The sequence below is a fragment of the Vicia villosa genome, linkage group LG7 (genome assembly GCF_029867415.1).
Source record: "Vicia villosa cultivar HV-30 ecotype Madison, WI linkage group LG7, Vvil1.0, whole genome shotgun sequence".
Lineage (NCBI taxonomy): Eukaryota > Viridiplantae > Streptophyta > Magnoliopsida > Fabales > Fabaceae > Vicia > Vicia villosa.
In genome coordinates, this window is record NC_081186.1 from 84,731,361 (window position 1) to 84,750,140 (window position 18,780).

The 18,780-nt window shown below is 31.6% G+C and overlaps 2 protein-coding genes across 2 annotated transcripts; one reads left to right on the plus strand and one right to left on the minus strand.

The window, feature by feature from the left end:
- The first annotated feature begins 8,065 nt into the window (after positions 1-8,065).
- On the plus strand, positions 8,066-9,137 carry LOC131617649 (LOB domain-containing protein 12-like). The gene is made up of 2 exons (XM_058888905.1): positions 8,066-8,261; positions 8,718-9,137. The coding sequence occupies exons 1-2, from the start codon at positions 8,106-8,108 to the stop codon at positions 9,066-9,068; spliced, it is 507 nt and encodes a 168-aa protein (XP_058744888.1). The 5' UTR covers positions 8,066-8,105; the 3' UTR covers positions 9,069-9,137.
- A 3,730-nt stretch (positions 9,138-12,867) lies between these two features.
- Positions 12,868-13,668, minus strand: LOC131619555 (uncharacterized). The gene has a single exon (XM_058890644.1). It carries the CDS (start codon positions 13,666-13,668, stop codon positions 12,868-12,870), a length of 801 nt encoding a protein of 266 aa, XP_058746627.1.
- Positions 13,669-18,780: the final 5,112 nt, after the last annotated feature.

The following is an 18,780-nucleotide window of genomic DNA, read 5'->3' on the forward strand; positions in this document are numbered from 1 at the left end:
AAAAGAGTGAAGACTCATTTTGGTCTCTCACAAATATTACACGAGTCAAATTAGTCCCTCACAAAAAAATTGACCCAACTTAATCTTTTACAAAATTTAACCGGATCATATTAGTCCTTCTGTGCTAATATTTTTTTCAAATTGGTTTTTTTTTACTTCTAAACCAGTTCTTTTCATACTTTTAAACCGTGACTGGACTGACATGTTGGATTTTTTTTTATTTTTTATTTTTTATTTTTTAAATACTACATTAATTTTTATTTTTAATCTCATTTTTAAACAGTTATCAATGAATAATATCAAAAAAGTCAAAATTATTTCTTATAAAGTAATATTTAAATAGGTAATTTTCATTGATAACTGTTTAAAAATGAAATTAAAAGTAAACATTAATTTAGTATTTAAAAAATAAAAAATAAAAAAATCCAACGTGTCAGTCCAGTCACGACTTAAAAGTATGAAAAGAACCGGTTTAGAAGTAGAAAAAAACTGATTTGAGAAAAATATTAGCAGAAGGACTAATATGATCCGGTTAAATTTTGTAAGGGATTAAGTTGGATCAATTTTTTTGTGAGGGACTAATTTGACTCGTGTAATATTTATGAGGGACCAAAAGGGTCTTCACCAGGGGCGGATGCATGTTAATGACATTGGGGGCTTAAGCCCCCACAAGAACAATTTTTTTTTAATGCTATTAACATGTATATTATTTAGAGCCCACATAAAATTTAAGTAATCACATCACATTAATTTACACTTAGCTACACATTATAGTTTTATCTTTTAACTTTAACTATTTTAATTGTTGTTTTTTAAATTCTTATTATAAATTCTTCCACTCTTTATAAAAATAGTTTGTGTTTAATTTGATATTTTATTTAAAAAGCGTTAGATGTGTAGTTAGTTTTGTTGGAAAATAAAATTTTTTTCAACCATATATTTTAAAGAAAATAAAATATGCACTCATATATGAAGGATAGGCGATTGAACGGTTATATAATTTTATGTATAATAAAGTGTCATTTTCGAGAATTCATGGTAGGTAAAGTAGGCTTCAAAACTCAAGAATATATTTATAGTGTCATATTTGATAGTATTAGTAGTAAAAAATCATTAAAAATTTTTAGAACAAAGAAATTCATAAGAAATAAATACAATTTATATAAATTTTTATATAATTTGAATTTATATGTTATTATAATTATTTTAAAATTTGTAATATCTTTTTTAGTCAAAATACTTGCACTATTTTTTGCCCCCACCAACAACAATTTCTGGATTCGCCACTGGTCTTCACTCAATTAAAAAATTGCGTTTTTAGATACAAATTTTAACTATTCTTTAATATATGTATTCTTAGAAAAGTTAACATCACATTTTTATTTTTTTTTATATAAGGGAAATGCTAACTAGTACTTTCTAGGACATCAGTTAAAAGATTAAAAAGATATGTTGAGTATTAAATAATAAATTAAAAAGATAAATTTTTTTACTCAAAATATGCGTATTAAATGTATTGAAAGCATAAATGATTAACTTTTTTAAAGAATATTTTGTGTACTCAATACATTGGATCTAAAATGTTTTTTTTATTTATTTAAAATGCTTAATCAGTGTCCCAAAAGTACTCGTTAGCATGACCTTTTATATAATACTCTATTCGCTCTAAATTATAAATAACTCTGACAATTAAATTATATACAAAAATACCTCTTAATTGTTGTAATTTATGAACACTAAATATTCATTGGTGTGTTTTAAAATGACAAAAAAAGAAGTGGAAGTGAATAAGTGTCAATAAATGCAGGAAAAATAGACTCATATTCACACACAAAGTGATATTCACATTAAAAACTTTTATTATAAAGAGTTATGTTCATTAATTCAATAAAAGGACAAATTAGAATAAAGTGTCACATGGACGAGTGTGGTATGAGGCGGTTCTATAGCCCGGCGAGCCCTGACATGCATCCAGGCTCAACCCCTACTTTGTTAGTATTTTCTCCAATTTAATAGCCGATTTTTAAACGAAAGATAAATTTAAAAAATAAACTAATCATGAATGATACAGTATTATAGACCTACTATAGACTGACTATTCATATTTCCTCTCGCCCCTCTACCTCTTCGTCACTTTCAACTAGCTGAGCATGTAATAGTGTTCTTCTCTTGATTTTTTTCTTATTATAACAATATATTATTATTATTATTATTATTATTATTATTATTATTATTATTATTATTATTATTATTATTATTATTATTATTATTATTATTATTATACAGTACCGCAATAAGCAATTGCAATATAGGTTGTTTAATTTCACATAGTTGATACTTGATAGTTCAAGATAGCCTATCACTAACGATAAAAAGTTTCCTATCATCCTATGGCTTATACTGTTCGTACTATCTATAGTCTTTTTTTTATTGCAGTGATTTATTTATGATTCAAAACCAATAACTAGGTTTAGAGGGAAAGAAAGAAAGGATAATATTCCAATGCAAGAATTACCAAATCTATATAACCGTTAGATTTAACATCTGTATTTTTCTATTTCATTTTTTTGAAATGAAGTAAGATGAATTTTTTTATTAATTCAATGGTTTTTTCTATGACTATTTTATGACTACTCCAAGAATTTTGTTTTTCTCAAAATATTCTGGTGCCAAATATGGATGAAGAAATAGCGGTTCGGGATCGTTCAAGAAGGGAAGGAAGGACTGTCACTAATCTTCATCATTACCGTGTAGAGATTTTTTATTTTGCTATTGACAAAATATGTGTGAAGATGGATCACCGGTTTTGTGAAGGAAGTAACGTTGTGCTGGATTGCTTCACATGTCTGGACCCCAAGAACTCTTTTTCCAAGTTTGATGTTGATAAGATTGCCCATCTTGCTAATATTTATCATGCAGACTTTTCTGATGATGACCGTGGAACAATAAGAGAGAAACTTGAGACTTATGTACATCAAGTGAAAAAGCATGCTTCCTTTACTTCTTGTGAAGATGTTCAAAGTTTGGCTATAAAGATGGTTCAAACTGAGAAACATTTGGTATTTCGATTGGTCTACAAGCTCATTGAGTTGGCTTTGATATTTCCGGTGTCGACAACATCCGTTGAAAGAGCTTTTTCAGCAATGAAGATTATCATGGTCTAATTTGCGCAACAAAATCAACGATGTGTGGTTCAATAACTTGATGATATGTTACACCGAGCGGGAGATATTCAAGTCACTTAAAGATGTTGATATTATTCGAACATTCACCACCGCAAAGAAGTCTCAGAGAGGGCATTTATCTCTTAATTTTATTTAGCATACTATTCGCAGGTTAGGTTTTATCTCTCTTATGTAGCACATTTTATGACTATTTATATATTGTTACATGTAACATGCAATTAAATTTTTTGTCCAAACTACATAAAATTTCTGGCTCCCTACATTAAAGATAACTTTATCCAACTTTTTATTGTCTCATTTTACTATTTGCATGGGGAATGTGTAAATGTCCTCTCTACTTAGAGATACGTAGCATCCATGGGTTAACTTGATGTCTTATATTTTTCGATGTATTTTGTTGATCATATTTATTGTGTGCGTCTTCCTTTAGATTGTGAATGTGTATTATTTGCTTTTGTCGATTGTTGAAGCTATTAATATGGAATATGGTTATAATGTCCATTTGTCTTATTTCATTGATTTTGATCGAATCTAAAATTTTGATGATCATGATAAATTTTAATAGAATTGAAAAATATTTAATTGACTCATATTCACCTATGTTTTTATTGATATGAGTTGCTCTCACTCGAGGAGAGTAAGCATATTTTGCCGGCTTTCAATATAAGTTTTTTATACGTAAACTAAAACAAAATTGATTGTTTAAACTTTTCTTTTGTTGGTGATGTAATAGCCATTTAACTTGTATGCATCCTTAGTAGTTGACTCTCTTTGTTTTATACGTTTTGAATACCCTTATAATTATGATGTAATAAATTATGCATATCAACATAAGATTATGTCATCGCGAGTGTTTGTGCTAACTAAAGAATATTCCGAAAACACAACATTTTTTAAATGATAAGATCATATGAAATTTTAATATATATATTATTATCTATTTTTCTTTTTTCATAACTAGTGTCAATGTCGTGCTAATCAATTAATTGTGAAGTGATACTAGTCAGTAATCACTTGTGCATTCACATGCATGTTTTTTTTTTCCTTTAAATTTTTATATCTGTATTCTGTACCAATTAGCAAACAATATTAATTCATGTTGACTCGAATAGCATGAAACTACTTAAACAACGTTAATCGTACTTAATTAATTATATCCAAACAACGTGTAAGCCATACTTGCAAACTTGCCTGTCACAATCAACTACTTGTCAAAAGTCTATACATGTAGTGATAATTCTGTTTTAATAAAAAGAAAATGAGATACATTTTTAATTTTGTGTTTATTGATGGATATATTACTAGTAGAGTATGTTTTAAAAATGAAGTATTATAAAAGTGTTATGGAATTAAGAAGAGAAAAATATATTACTAGTATATTACTTTTTCATTTGGTTTTTTTATTGGTAAGTCAAACGCTATCCAATTTGTGGTATATGCTTTTGTTGAAGAGAAATATGATCAATCATGATTTACTTATTATAGAGATTAAGATAAATTATAAAATGTTTTAGAATGATGAAAAAAATTGCTGTTGACTATTTAATAATATATGACACGTGATCAATTAAAATATAGAATAAATACTAACTGAAGCTCTTAAGGTGTTGGTTGAGGAAATATCACCTCCATATTTTTTTAATCAATTTAGAGATTTTTTTAAATCAATTTAGTGAAAAAATGTATTATATAAATTGTTTTAAGATATCAGTAAATCATTAACATTATTTTTCTTATTACATTATTTATTTTGTAATTATTTTAATTTATTTTTTTATATTATTATATAAAAAATAATTTTGTAATATAGCTTATAATTTTTTATTCTCATACAAAATTAATTATATTTTTTAATATATATGAAAGTGTAAATAAATAGAATAAGAAAATATTTATATAAGAAAATAGTCTATTTTAGTTTTTAAAAGGCTAAATTATAATTTACAATACAAATAGTTTACTTAAACTTTTTTATTCAATTAATGTCCTGAAAACATTTATCAACACAAACCGATTGAAAAAAAGGTGAATTCTTATCTACGCAACTTAAAAAGTTGACTAAAGTTATCTTTAATATAAAATGTCTTGGAAACAACCAAAAAATATATTATTTAATAATTAATTAAATAAGATAAAACTAAATGATGCAATCTGATTGGTGAAAAGTACACTATCCAATTTTTTGAGATGGGTAGAGAAGTTGTCCCCTAAAAAAATACACAATTCACATAGGTAATATCTAATTTAATGAACTTTGGATGACTAAGGTTGTGTTTGCGAGTTGGTGTTATTCCGATAAAATGCTGCAACACTAACGTCATAAACTTTAAAAAAATCTAATATTTTATTCTCAGACTAAATACATTGAGGTTAAGTATCATTTCACTAAAGATCTTGTTGAAAAAGGGAATTGTGTAATTAAGTGTGTGTATTCATATGATCCACTCGCATATATTTGTACCAAACATTTTCCTAAAGAAAATTTCTTTTTCAGAAGAACTGAGTTAGAAATATTAAAATAATCATGCATGAATTAATATTTTTTAAATGTATTTTCTCCTTCTTCTTCCTCCATTTTTCTATCTAGTATACATGATATATGTCCTTGCTTTGTGTTTGTTTTTCACCTTTTGATAACGTCAAAGGAGGAGAAGTATACCCTCAGAGGGAGTGGAGTATACTCTATATTTGTGAGGGGAGTTTAACTACTCCAATTTATCACATTGAATTTTTTGTTTTGTCTGCCTCCGTTAGAGAAGTATGCTCATCATAAAAAGGGGGAAGTGTGAATTTATGTGATTTCAGATACAAAAGACTGCAATTGGTGCTTTAATCATATGTTGATCATGATGATTTTGATGATGACTATGATGTTCATGAAATCTTGTTGTTTGATACTTTACTTGATCATGTTGGTCCTTGGTGATATCCTTCTAGTCATCTCTAATGATGATGCTCTTCTTGAGATTATCTCAAGCCTCATCAAGGAGAAGATTCAAGGTTCCAGTGAAGTGTTAAAATCAAATATAATGTAGCAAGAAACCTGAAGCTTCAAAGTTGTGAAAGAGAGAAAGTGTAAAATCTCCCCTAGTTAGTCGTGCACTTAGCACATTGTCTGAGTTGCCAGAGTATTGTAAAAGTGTCAGAGTAACTCATACGCTATTAAGAAAACTCTCTCACACTCACAAATATTTTTGAAGACCCCCTCATTTTGTTAAAATCACCAAAAGAAATGTTTCACAAGTAGCTAGTTGGTTACTATCTAAAATAATCCTTAATGAGTGATATTTACACAAGATAATCGACTAGAAATTAGAGTTAATCGATTATATCTTTTGTAATATCTCATAATCGATTATTAGACCTTATAATCAATTAGAGACTACGTCATTTGATAAATTTCCATATTTAAACTACAAAATTGTTTATGTGATATGCATAATTGATTATAAGTATTAAAAAGCACATGTGTCATTTTTCTTTGAGCTATATTTTCTCCTATATAGGAGATAGCCTCCTCACTTTCATACACACTATAAGGAGAGAGCTTTCACACTTCTTCTTTTTCATAACTTGGAAACTTCAAAATCCCTTGGTTGATTTCAAAATGTATTTAACATTTCATATGAGACTTGAATCTTCTAATTGATGAGGCTTCAAATAACTTCTTTGATCATATATGCTATCAGGGATTCACTGAATACTTCACTGAACTCCATTTGACCTTAGGTGTTGTCATCATTGAGCCGACTTGATATTTTTGACCTCTCAACAGAATATCTTAACTGATAAGGACTCCACTTAAATATCGTTCGACATATAGTGTTACCATCATCAAAATCAAAAATATCATCTAAAGGTTGCAAACAACTGTAGCTCCAACCACATATATCCATATTTTGCACAATTCACTATGGCATTCTACTTTAACAATTGCGACATGGTGACAAATACTTTAGATGCTTGTTTTCATCTTCGTTTAGTTTTCCATGAAATTCAACTTGTCCAAGATGCCAAAGTAACTTGCGATTGAATTCAAACTTAGTTCCGGATACTATTTGATTGAGAATGGTTAATTTGTAACCTTTGAGTGTGTGTATGACATTGTCTCCAAGTAGTATTTCCGCTCTCATAATTTTTGGTTGTTTTGTTGGCTTGTTTTTTTGATCACCCATCTCGTTATCTGACTTTAAATATATATAGTGACATATTAGATAATGCTAACAATAAATAAATTATAAATATTTATATAATATGAAAACTATATTTTGAATTTATTTTGTCATTATAATTATGTATTTTTTAAAATTCATATTTTTTTAATCCCCCTCAACAAATATGTCTAGATTTGCCTAGGATAGTAAAACGGGCCCGACCCGCGGGAAAAGCGCGTTTTACCCACACTTTTTCGTGGGACGGAACAAAGTTTTATGCCCGCTCTCTTTAATGTGTCCGTCCCGCCCCGCTCTGTTTTTTTGTGGGCTTTTGCCGACATTTGTTTTTTTATAGAATTTTACTATTTTTAGGCCTAAAAAACTGAATGCCCGCGGACTTTCCCCGCCCCACCCTCACTTTTTTGCGGGGCGGGATAAGGTTTTAGACCTGCATTCTTAAAAAAGTCCGTCCCACCCTATTTTTTCGCGAGCTTTTGCGGGGCGGGCCTAAACGAGGCGGACAGATATAACAATATATTCTCCCTCAAATGTTTAGTTAGAATTATGAAGACACAATAAAATATAAAACTTTAGACTTTCATCATCACTATCATCTTTTAAAAATCGAATAATTAAAACTTAAAAAATAATTACTAAACCCATTATAAATACACAACACTCCCACTCTTAGTCTCATTATGCTCTACTCATTTGTTTTGTCTTCTAATAACTTCCTCTGTTTAAAAATTTTCTTTCGAAGAAAAAAATGGGTGGAAACTCACCATGTGCTTCATGCAAGCTTCTGAGACGCAGATGCGCAAAAGATTGCACCTTTGCTCCTTATTTCCCTTCTCATGAACCCCAAAAGTTTGCCATAGTTCATAAGGTTTTCGGAGCTAGCAACGTTAGCAAAATGTTACAGGTACCTCGTACTCTGTCTTTTTTTGGGTTCTATTCTATTTACTTTCTTTAATGATTAATGGGCTTACAAAAACAACCTTTTGTAGGTTCTTTTATTTTTGTTATTCTCTTTTGTAGGTTCAATAGTTTGTTAATCAAATGTTTGACCTTAAAAAATAAAAACAAGAATGTAAAGATTTATTTAGACAGTTTCTATGTTCTTGTTCAAAAATTCCAAAATTGTAAAAGTTAGTATTTTGTCCTAAATTCGAACTATGGACCCAGACACCAGATACGATATTGACGCTAATATGTCAATACCAGTAATAATTTTAAAAAATGAATAAATTGAATATAATCATGTCGGTGTCTTATCACTGATACAGACACACCATTTTTCAGAGGAGTCAGGCTTGTTACGCTTCATCTCCGAATCAATGTGTTTCTAATATTTTTTTCCTTCATACAATGAAACCAGGAGCTTCCGGTTCATCAAAGAGCAGATGCAGTGAGCAGTTTAGTCTACGAAGCAAATGCGCGAGTGAGAGATCCAGTTTACGGCTGTGTTGGAGCAATATCATATCTACAAAACCAAGTTTCTGAACTTCAAATGCAGCTTGCAGTTGCACAAGCAGAGATACTCTGCATCCAGATGCAAAATGAGCAAGTGATTAGTCCAAATCCAGAAATTAATCAAGATCAGAAAACTTACTTCACTCAAGATGAACTCACTCAGTTTCTTAATTATGGTTCTTCTTCTAGTAATAATAATAATGTTTATGATTCTCTTAAGAGAGATAACATTTATGGACATGATATGGTTTCTTGAATTTAATTTGGTCACGTGGTTTGGGTTTTTTTAATTTGAGTAGTGTTATCTTTTGTTTTTTTTAATGTTTATGCTAATTCTGTTTCTATTGTTAATTATTATGTATGAAAAGTTTCTATGCTGTTTTTTTAATGTTTGTGAAGTGTTAGATGTGTGAAGGTATTTTTAGGGTCAACTCTAGCATGTGATTTAGTTCCACTAAAATAATGTGTTTTCTTAATTGGTACCCTATGATTAGTAAACAAATAATTAGGGTATTACTATGATGTGACAGGAGTTTAAGGGTGTATTCAATCAGATCTTAAAGTGTGTAACTATGAGTTTGATCTTTTAGTTTTAAGATATAATTTTTTTTTTTAGCAAAGAAAAGAATTTATTCATTCCAAAAACAATTACAAACATAGCCGATCAAAAGATCCAGGCATCAAGCTGACTAAAAGGAAAAACAATCTAAATGTTATAGGCCATTACAGAACTCAATCACTTTTCTATCACATTCAGCTCTAGACTTAATACACTCAATAATGCTATCACTACTTAAACCCTCCACTCGGTCTGCTTGGAAGATCCTGCAATTCCTTTGCTGCCACACATGGTAAATGGTTTCGGTGACTGCAATCTTCAGCACTCTAGCTCTGTTGTTTTTACCTTGAACCTGGGAGCAAACCCAGCATAGTTCATTCTGCCAATCAACAGGAGCCCTCGTGATGTGCAACCAGGCTAATACTTGTTGCCATACTTTCCTTGTTTCCGTGCACAGGAAAAACAAATGCTCTATATTCTCAACAGCTCCACAAAAAACACACTTGCCATCTGTAGAAACCCCTATCTTGTTAAGTCTCTCCTTGGTGGGAAGCCGATTTTGACACGCCAGCCACAAGGTAAACAGGGCTCGAGGCCTAGCTTTGTTCATATAGATCAGATTCCTCCAACTCACTTTTGGTTTCTCCCCCCTTAGCCACTTATACATTTTGTTAGTCTCAAAAGTCCCTGCACTTCTGAAGCCAATCCACACAGGAGAGTGAATAATCAAGTTCCTATACTTGAAGACAACCTTTAATATCCAAGAACAGCAGCTGTTAGGTTGGTATGTATCAACATCCCTATCTCTGATGTAGAACATATGAATCCACCTAATCCAAAGCACATCCTTTTTTGCACATATATTCCAAAGCATCTTACACATTATGGCTCTATTCCAAAAAGATAGATCAATCAGATTCATTCCTCCAACAGAGATGGGGTCACAAGTGTGTTCCCAAGACACTAAGGCCCTTCTAGAAATCACTTCCTTGCCCGTCCATAGAAAACTTCTACACAACCCTTCAATGTGGTGGATAACTTTCTTAGGGAGTGGAAAAATTTGCATCCAGTAATTTGCAATGGCAAACATGACACTTCTAATCAATTGAAGCCTTCCTGCATATGAGAAGAGTCTAGTGCTCCAATGACTAATTCTTGTCACCATCTTATCAATCAAAGGCTGGCATCTGTTTATAGTAAGCTTCTTACTATCAAGTGGCACCTCTAAGTACTTAAATGGCATGTGGCCCACTACAAACCCAGTTTCCTGTTGGATCAAACTTTGTTCCTCTAAATTACCACCTCCAAAATAGACTTTGCTTTTGGATGGGCTAGCAAGCAAACCTGTGGCAGCAGAAAACTCTCTGAACTTATTCATTAACAGTTGGACAGACATGAGATCATCCTTCACAAAAAGGAGCAAATCATCTGCAAAGCAGAGATTAGTAATTCTGAGTTTGTCACAATTGGGATGAAACTTGAAGCTGGGGTTATGGACTAGGGTCTGTAGAACTCTGTGGAGGTATTCCATAACAAGCACAAAGAGCAGGGGAGATATAGGATCTCCTTGCCTCAATCCCCTCTTGGCTTGTAAGACTCTAGTAGGGCTGCCATTGAGAGAAAATCTGTAAGACACATTCCTCACACATGCCATGATCCAGTTAACAAAGAGGTGGGGGAAACCCAGTTCAATCATGATATGCTGTAGAGCATCCCAATCCACAGTGTCATAAGCCTTCTGAATATCCATCTGAATCATACATCTTGGAGACAAGTGTTTCCTATTATATCCTCTCACCAACTCCTGTGCCAGCATAATGTTGTCATGGATCACTTTGCCAGGGATGAATGTTGACTGGCTGTCATCTACCACAATATCAATAATCATGCCCAACCTAGCAGTGAGAATTTTAGAGATAACTTTGTAGATTGTGGTGCAGCAGGAGATAGGCCTCATATCCTTCACAGTTCTTGCTTCAGGTGACTTAGGAATAAGAGTAATGAGGGAACAGTTCACAGCCTTATGTATTTTGCTAGTCCTAAAGAACTCTTGCACAGCCTCTATTACATCTCTCTTGATCAGCTTCCAGGATTTCTTAAAGAAATGAGCTGTGAATCCATCAATGCCTGGTGCCTTGGTATCTCCTAAACTCTGAATAGCCTTCCAGATTTCATCTTCATGAACAGGTTTAATAAGTAGGCTTGCATTAGCTCTGGTCAACATTTTCCCACCTCTGATAGCAGGGATATCAATGGCTTTGAGTTCAGGAGCTTTAGTCCCTACTAGATTAGTATAGAACTCCAGAATCTCCTCTTCAATACTTTCTCTAGTAGACAACCTTCTTCCATCCAAGGCAGTGAGTGTGTGAAGTCCAGTTTGTCTATTTTTTTTCCTTTACCAATGCATGAAAGTAGGCATTGTTAGAGTCCCCCAATTGGAGCCAAGTTGCCTTAGACTTTTGCATAAGGATTCTCTCCTCCTGCTGGTGCAATTGAATGATCCGATCCTGGCAGCTCTTGATTTGTTCTCTAATCTGCACATCAAACAAAGCATTAGTAAGTTGTTCTTGAGCTAGATTCAGCTCCTGTCTAGCCTGCAGAATCTGCCTATGAATGTCAGTATTTTTCTTAATAAGAGGCTTTAGTTTTGGTTGCAAATTTCCCAGCTTGCTCCATAGCCTATGCATAGCCGTGCCAGGGACATGATTCTTCCAGCTATCTTCAACAACCCGTGAGTATGAAGGGTCTTGTGTAATGCAGTTGAGGAACTTAAACATACTTCTTCTTGGAGGAGCCTGCTGCTCAGTCCCGACCCTTATGGGAGCATGGTCAGAGATACTCGGTGCCAATACCTCCACAATGGCCTCAGGATACTTTTGGAACCAAGCTAGATTGCCAAGCATATGATCGATTCGAGAGTATATGACATCAGTTGTGTGATTATTAGACCAAGTAAAATGTCCCCCCCGAGTCTCAGCTTCAAAGAGTCCACAAATGTGCATCATGTGACTTAGGTCTCTATATTCTCTTTCAATCACATCATTGCCCCCAACCCTATCTTTTGAAGTCATCACATTATTGTAGTCTCCCATAGCAATCCAAGGTTGGTTGGTACTAGTTCCCAAAGATTCCATAATAGTCCACAATAATTTCCTTTTCTCTAGTTGGTTACAAGCATATATCACAGTAAGGCAATATAGAGAGTTATGGCTCAAATCACTTACCTCAGCATGGATATATTGCTCCCCCATTTGCACAATTCTCAGATCAACCTCTTGGAAGTTCCACATCAGCCATATTCTACCATTTTCATGGTGAGCATAGTTATCTGCGAACATCCATTTATTTCCAAACTTTCTTCTTATTCTGTCTGCATTATGCTGCTTCACACGAGTCTCTAATAAGGCCACCACCGGAACCTTGAAATTATTGAGGCAAGAAGTAACCTCCCGATGCCTAGCCTCCTTATTTATTCCTCTAACATTCCAGGTACAAATCATTTATTGGGGCTATGCCCTCCACTAGGACCATCTCCAATCCTAAGGTGGGTAAAAGGGTTTGTATACAACACAGGATTGTCAATCTTGGGGTTTGCCATAGGTGTTTTGCCCTTCTTTGTCACTACTGTCCAGTTCTCATCTGTAGTTGTTTCCTTGGGTTCCTCAGCTTCTCCAGGTTTCGTGTGACTTGGACTAGCATTGGTGTTATGTGTTTCCACCTTCTCCCCTTGATTCACTGCTTCAGCTTTGTCCTTCATTTTCCACACTTTAGGAGTCTGCTTAATCTTCTGTTGGGAGCAATCGTGGCCAACTCGCAAACATGAGTGGCAGTACCTTGGTCTCCACTCATACTCGATTTTCTGTTCAAATTTCTTTCCCACATGATCCTTAATCCAGATAACATCCCTTGGCTTTTGTGTGATATCTACTTCCACCAGAACTCTAGCATAGGATATCCACAACTTCTTAGCTGTGCACTCATCAGTAGTGATAGGTTTGCCCACAACACTCGAGATCTTTGAGGTGCTACTCTTCCCCCAGAGATGCAATGGTAGGTTGGGGAGAGTGATCCATAGAGGTAACACACGTAGAACATCCTCCGTTATTTCAAAATCCGGTGACCAAGGTTTCAAGAAGATAGGTTTCCCAAAGATGAAATACGGTCCATGCGCCGTGATTTTCTCCATGTCGTCATAGCTCTTGAAACGCACAATGAAGTACCCAGCATCGTTGTAGTACAAACTTGGCAGCGCAATAAAGTTCCAAGAGTTTTCCATGAACTTCTTCACTGCATTCATCGTGAGATTTCCTCCTAGCGCAAATAGGATCATAGCATTTTCCCAGAACTCCAGCTCCTATGCAACATCCGTGTCATCAATGTTAATCTCAATTTCTCCATCAATCACATTTGGCACAACAAAATCAACCGCCATGCCTCTCGACAGATCTCTGTTGCCTTGGATGATCTCAACCCAAGGTTTGAGTGGAGGTGGAGTCGCTTCCTTCCCGATTGGAGATGTAAGTCGTTCATCGTCTAGGTGATTCGATTTCGGTTCAGAAGGAGGTGTAATCGGTGGTGTAGTCTCAATCCTCGTGTGTGTGACTATGGTATGTTCCACCGCCGCCGGCTGCGCCGCCGCCTTTGGCCGGCCAACGCCCCTTTTTGCTTTTGGCATCAAACCCTAGCAGAGCAATGGAACAGTTCTTTTTGTAATATATTTTTAATAATCGTTTTAAGATATAAATTGATATTATTATTACGGTTAAATAAGTTTTTGGTCCTTATAAATATCGCAATTTTATTTTAAGTCCTTCTTAGATTTTGGTAACAGTTTTAGCAACGGTTTTTTTTTTTTTTTTGCAAAATCCGTTGCCTAAAAGCATGGAGAGACTAAAAATGAAACTGCAATATTTATAGGAACTAAAAACTTATTTAATCCTTATTATTATTATTATTATTATTATTATTGTGTACACTACTTATAATATTTTGTTATAAGTACAAATGTACAATAATTAATAGAATGATTTTATAAATTTATTATAGTTATTCATTTATTTTTTTAATCTATATAAAATAATTTTAAAAGACATTTATTTAAGTTATAATGAAATTGGCTAATTCATTATGTCAAGAAAGATAATTTAGAAGATCATTCAAATTTTTATGTGTCCTTAAGGTGTGTTTGGATTGATGGAATAGGATGAAATGAAGCGGAATGAAATAAAATTAATTTATGTTTCATTATTTATATCGATTAAAAACGGATGCAATGAAGTGGTATCGGATGGAATGCATTCCATCCCATTCCATCACTTTCACCATTTTTTGTACCCTTCGATTTGGGCGGAATGAAAAAATTACTCTATTCCATCATGATGTATCCAAACAATGGAATGATGTATTTATTTCATTCCACTCCGTTACGCTCTATTCCATCCCGCTCCGCTCTATTACGCTCCGTTGTTTTTATTGTATCCAAACATAGTCTAAGTGTTTTTTTTTTGTTTTTTTTTAATTTTAAGCTTAATATATTTTTTGTCTCTTATTTTTATTTCTAGATTTATTTTGGTCCTTCAACTTAAAAAAAGACCGGTTTCATGTCTTATCTCTTTAAAATACTATACGTTCGTCTCATCCGTCAATTTAACTCAAACGAACGTTAGTATTTGTACTTGTGACAGCTAATTAACTTAGCACTAGATGATCATCTTCTTCGTTTCTACTATACAAACAATTAATAAGAGATTGACCAATCTGACTAATATGCCCTTTGCTAAAAAATAATTTACACATAAAAAAGGGCAATTCTGTAACTAACAAAATCACATACCACTTTTTCAACTTTTCAATAACCAAGCGCCAATTGTTGGTCTCTCATTGGTCCAACTTTTTAACTTTTCAATAACCAACTTTTTATACCCAACACACTTCTTCTCTCTCTTACTTAAATTTCAAATTTCTTTCACATTTCATTTTCCCACACTTCCTTACTTTCTTTTAATTATTTTTCATTTAATCACAAAAATTATTAATAATTTATTTTTTAATTTTAATAAAATTAAATATTTATTTATTTTACGGGTCACTATCAATACAATATTTAATAAAATTAAGAGATTGACCAATCTGACTAATATGCCATTTGCTAAAAAATACTTTACACATAAAAAAGGGCAATTCTGTAACTAACAAAATCATATACCACTTTTTCAACTTTTCAATAACCAAGCGTCAATTGTTGGTCTCTCATTGGTCCAACTTTTTAACTTTTCAATAACCAACTTTTTATCCCCAACACACTTCTTCTCTCTCTTACTTAAATTTCAAATTTCTTTCACATTTCATTTTCCCACACTTCCTTACTTTCTTTTAATTATTTTCCATTTAATCACAAAAATTATTAATAATTTATTTTTTAATTTTAATAAAATTAAATATTTATTTATTTTACGGGTCACTATCAATACAATATTTAATTTATTTTAATCGATCATTACACACTTTTTCTATCTTAATTAAAATTTCAAATTTCTCTCAAATTTTCTTCCCACACTTTCTTACTTTCACTTTAATTTTTTTCTCTATTTATGTATCAACTCTAAAAAATAATTTATTTTTTAATTTTAATAAAATTAAAAATATTGTAATCTCACGGGTCACTATCAGCACCATACTTATATTATTTTAATCAACCATTATTTTTATTAGAGAGATAATATCCTTATTTTTTAATTATTTTTCTTTCTTCATTTCACGATTATTTTTTAATGATTATTTAATACAATTAAATTCATATGATTATTTTTCATTTTACATTTGTATTTAAATATATTTTATATCGCATCAAATAATTTTTTTATTTCACGGGTCATTATCAACAAAATATCTATTTTATTTTAATCAACAATTACTATAAATTGAGAGATAATTTTTATATAATTATTTAATATAATTAAATTTATATGATATTTTTTATTTATAATTAAATCTATTATTTTAAATTTATACATATCTAATTAAATTTCATACAATATTAAATTAATATACCCGTGCGGAAGCACGGGTATCTTACTAGTTATTCACAAAAAGATTGCCGTCATATTTGCTCATCGTGCATTCATCAACTTCTTTCTCCAATTCAATTGGCATCTTCGCATCTTCCCTAAATCTCTTGCAATCAACATCTTCCTTATATAATACAGCCATTCACTATGGGCATTTTCTAATCAAGCAAAATGGTTGTGGATTTTAATTCTTGCTTCATACATGCATCCATGATGGGTTTTAGTGCATGAATTTTATAGAAAGAGAAGATGGCAAAATTTGGAGATGTGCCTTAGAGATTTAGAGGTTGAATTAGGGAGGCAATGATTAAGTAAGTAGAATGAGGGCGTTGAAGGATGAATGGAAGATGGTGGAGTTTCGGGTTTTTGGATTTTTCAGGTTGAATTTTGGAGTTTAGTTTCCATGGAATGGATAAAGAAGACAATCACATTTTTCATTTTTCTTGAAAATTATATCAATTTTTCATTTTTTTTGTTTGCTTACATTTGTTTTGCATTTTTTAATAAATTTTATTTATTAGGTGGCACATATGTGGCTTTCACTTTGACAAAATCAGTGCCATTTGGCACACAACTTTGACTTTGACTACGATTCTAATAGAAAGGACAAATGTGACAAGTTCTTAAAAGATAAAGGACCAAATTGATCGTTAAAAAAAAAAAAAAATTAAAATGGACCCAGAATTATAGGTAAAGGACAAAAAAATATTTAATCTTATTTTTGTTGCATTAATATCTATGTTCAAATTTGGTCTAATAATTTAGAAGTTAAAATTATTTATTTTTAGTTTTAAAATTTAATAGTTCAAATTTAATTTTTTAAAAATAATAAATAAAATATTATGAATTCCAACTTTTATCTTTATAATAGAATGTCTCTACCTAATTATTAATTAAATTGACTTAACATAACATTGATATTTACGTTTTAATATTATATGGTATTGAAATACACTACTAAAATTCATTATTGTTATTTATATGAAGCAACTAATGCAAACATCTAATAATTATATACTAGAAAAAGCATCACAATCGTTAGGGTGTAAGTTGATCCGAAAAAATCAATTAAATAGTCAATTCAAACAAAACCAAATTGAAATAAATGGACCGATTTTATAAACGAACCGAACTAATAAAAACTGGTGTAATTTGGTTCAGTTCTCGATTTTAGTTTTTAGGAACTACCAAATCGATGAACCAACCCAATGAATATAATTACATTCTAAATCTTTTATTCGGTGATCAATAAGTCTAAATTTTGTATCAGTCCAACCATTCTCCATTTTTGTTTACAATTCCTTTCTTTTAGGTAAACATGCATTTAGAACCAAACTTCAAAACATAGAAAGTAGAAACCATAAGTCACAAAAACTCGCATTCATTGAACTGTTGTTCTCACTGCCCGCCACAACTTTTACTCTCTAGTCTATACCATCATTTTAATATGTTATGGACGTCTTCTTCGTTTTCAAGTTCTTATCGTTAATTTTCATTTTTTACCTCTTTTGTTTCTTCTTCTCTAACAAAACTCCTTATAGTCTTGTTACAAAATAACTTTGGTGTGTGTTTGAGGTGTGAAACATGTTAATTGATGTGTGTTTTGTTATGCATGTTCACTTTGTTAAACTTTCAAATCCTTTCTCAACCTTCTTCTGATGTCAAGTGTCCAACTTTATATTTGATAATGAACTTATTTCTTGATGCAATCGAAATCATGTCATTGTTTCGTAAGGATTAACATCAACTTGTAATTTTTTTAGAAAAATAGAGCATGAAATAAATTACAAAAAATGTATTATTTTAAAAAATAATAGCATAAAACATATTGAAATATTTGATAGTGGAAAATATGCTCATAAATATAATATCATGTTTGAAAAAATATTATAAAGCGATCAACCAAATCAATCCAATTAGTTTGATTTGGTTTCAATTTTTAAAAAATGTTAAAAATCGAAATAAACTAAATCGATAGAAATATCATTGATTCGATTTTTTTGATCAAAAATTGGTCCAATCTGAACCGATTACACTCTTAACAATCGCATGATGTAGTCTTGGAAGACAAGTTTCAAAGTGGTGGGAAAAAAACGGAAAAATAGAAAGTGTGTTTTTGAAAAAAAAATTTAACTTCTGTTTTTGAATGGCGGAAATTAAAATTGAGTTGATTTTATTCATGTCAAATTAAATCGAAATCAATTTTCGTTAAAATTTAGTAGAGAAAGATTTGGATTGATTTACAAATTAATTAATTCTCTGTGTTTTAAAGATAAAATATTTGAGTGTGCGTGTGTGTCTAAGTGGTGAAGGCTTGGATTCTGAGAGTGTGCTCCTTTCAA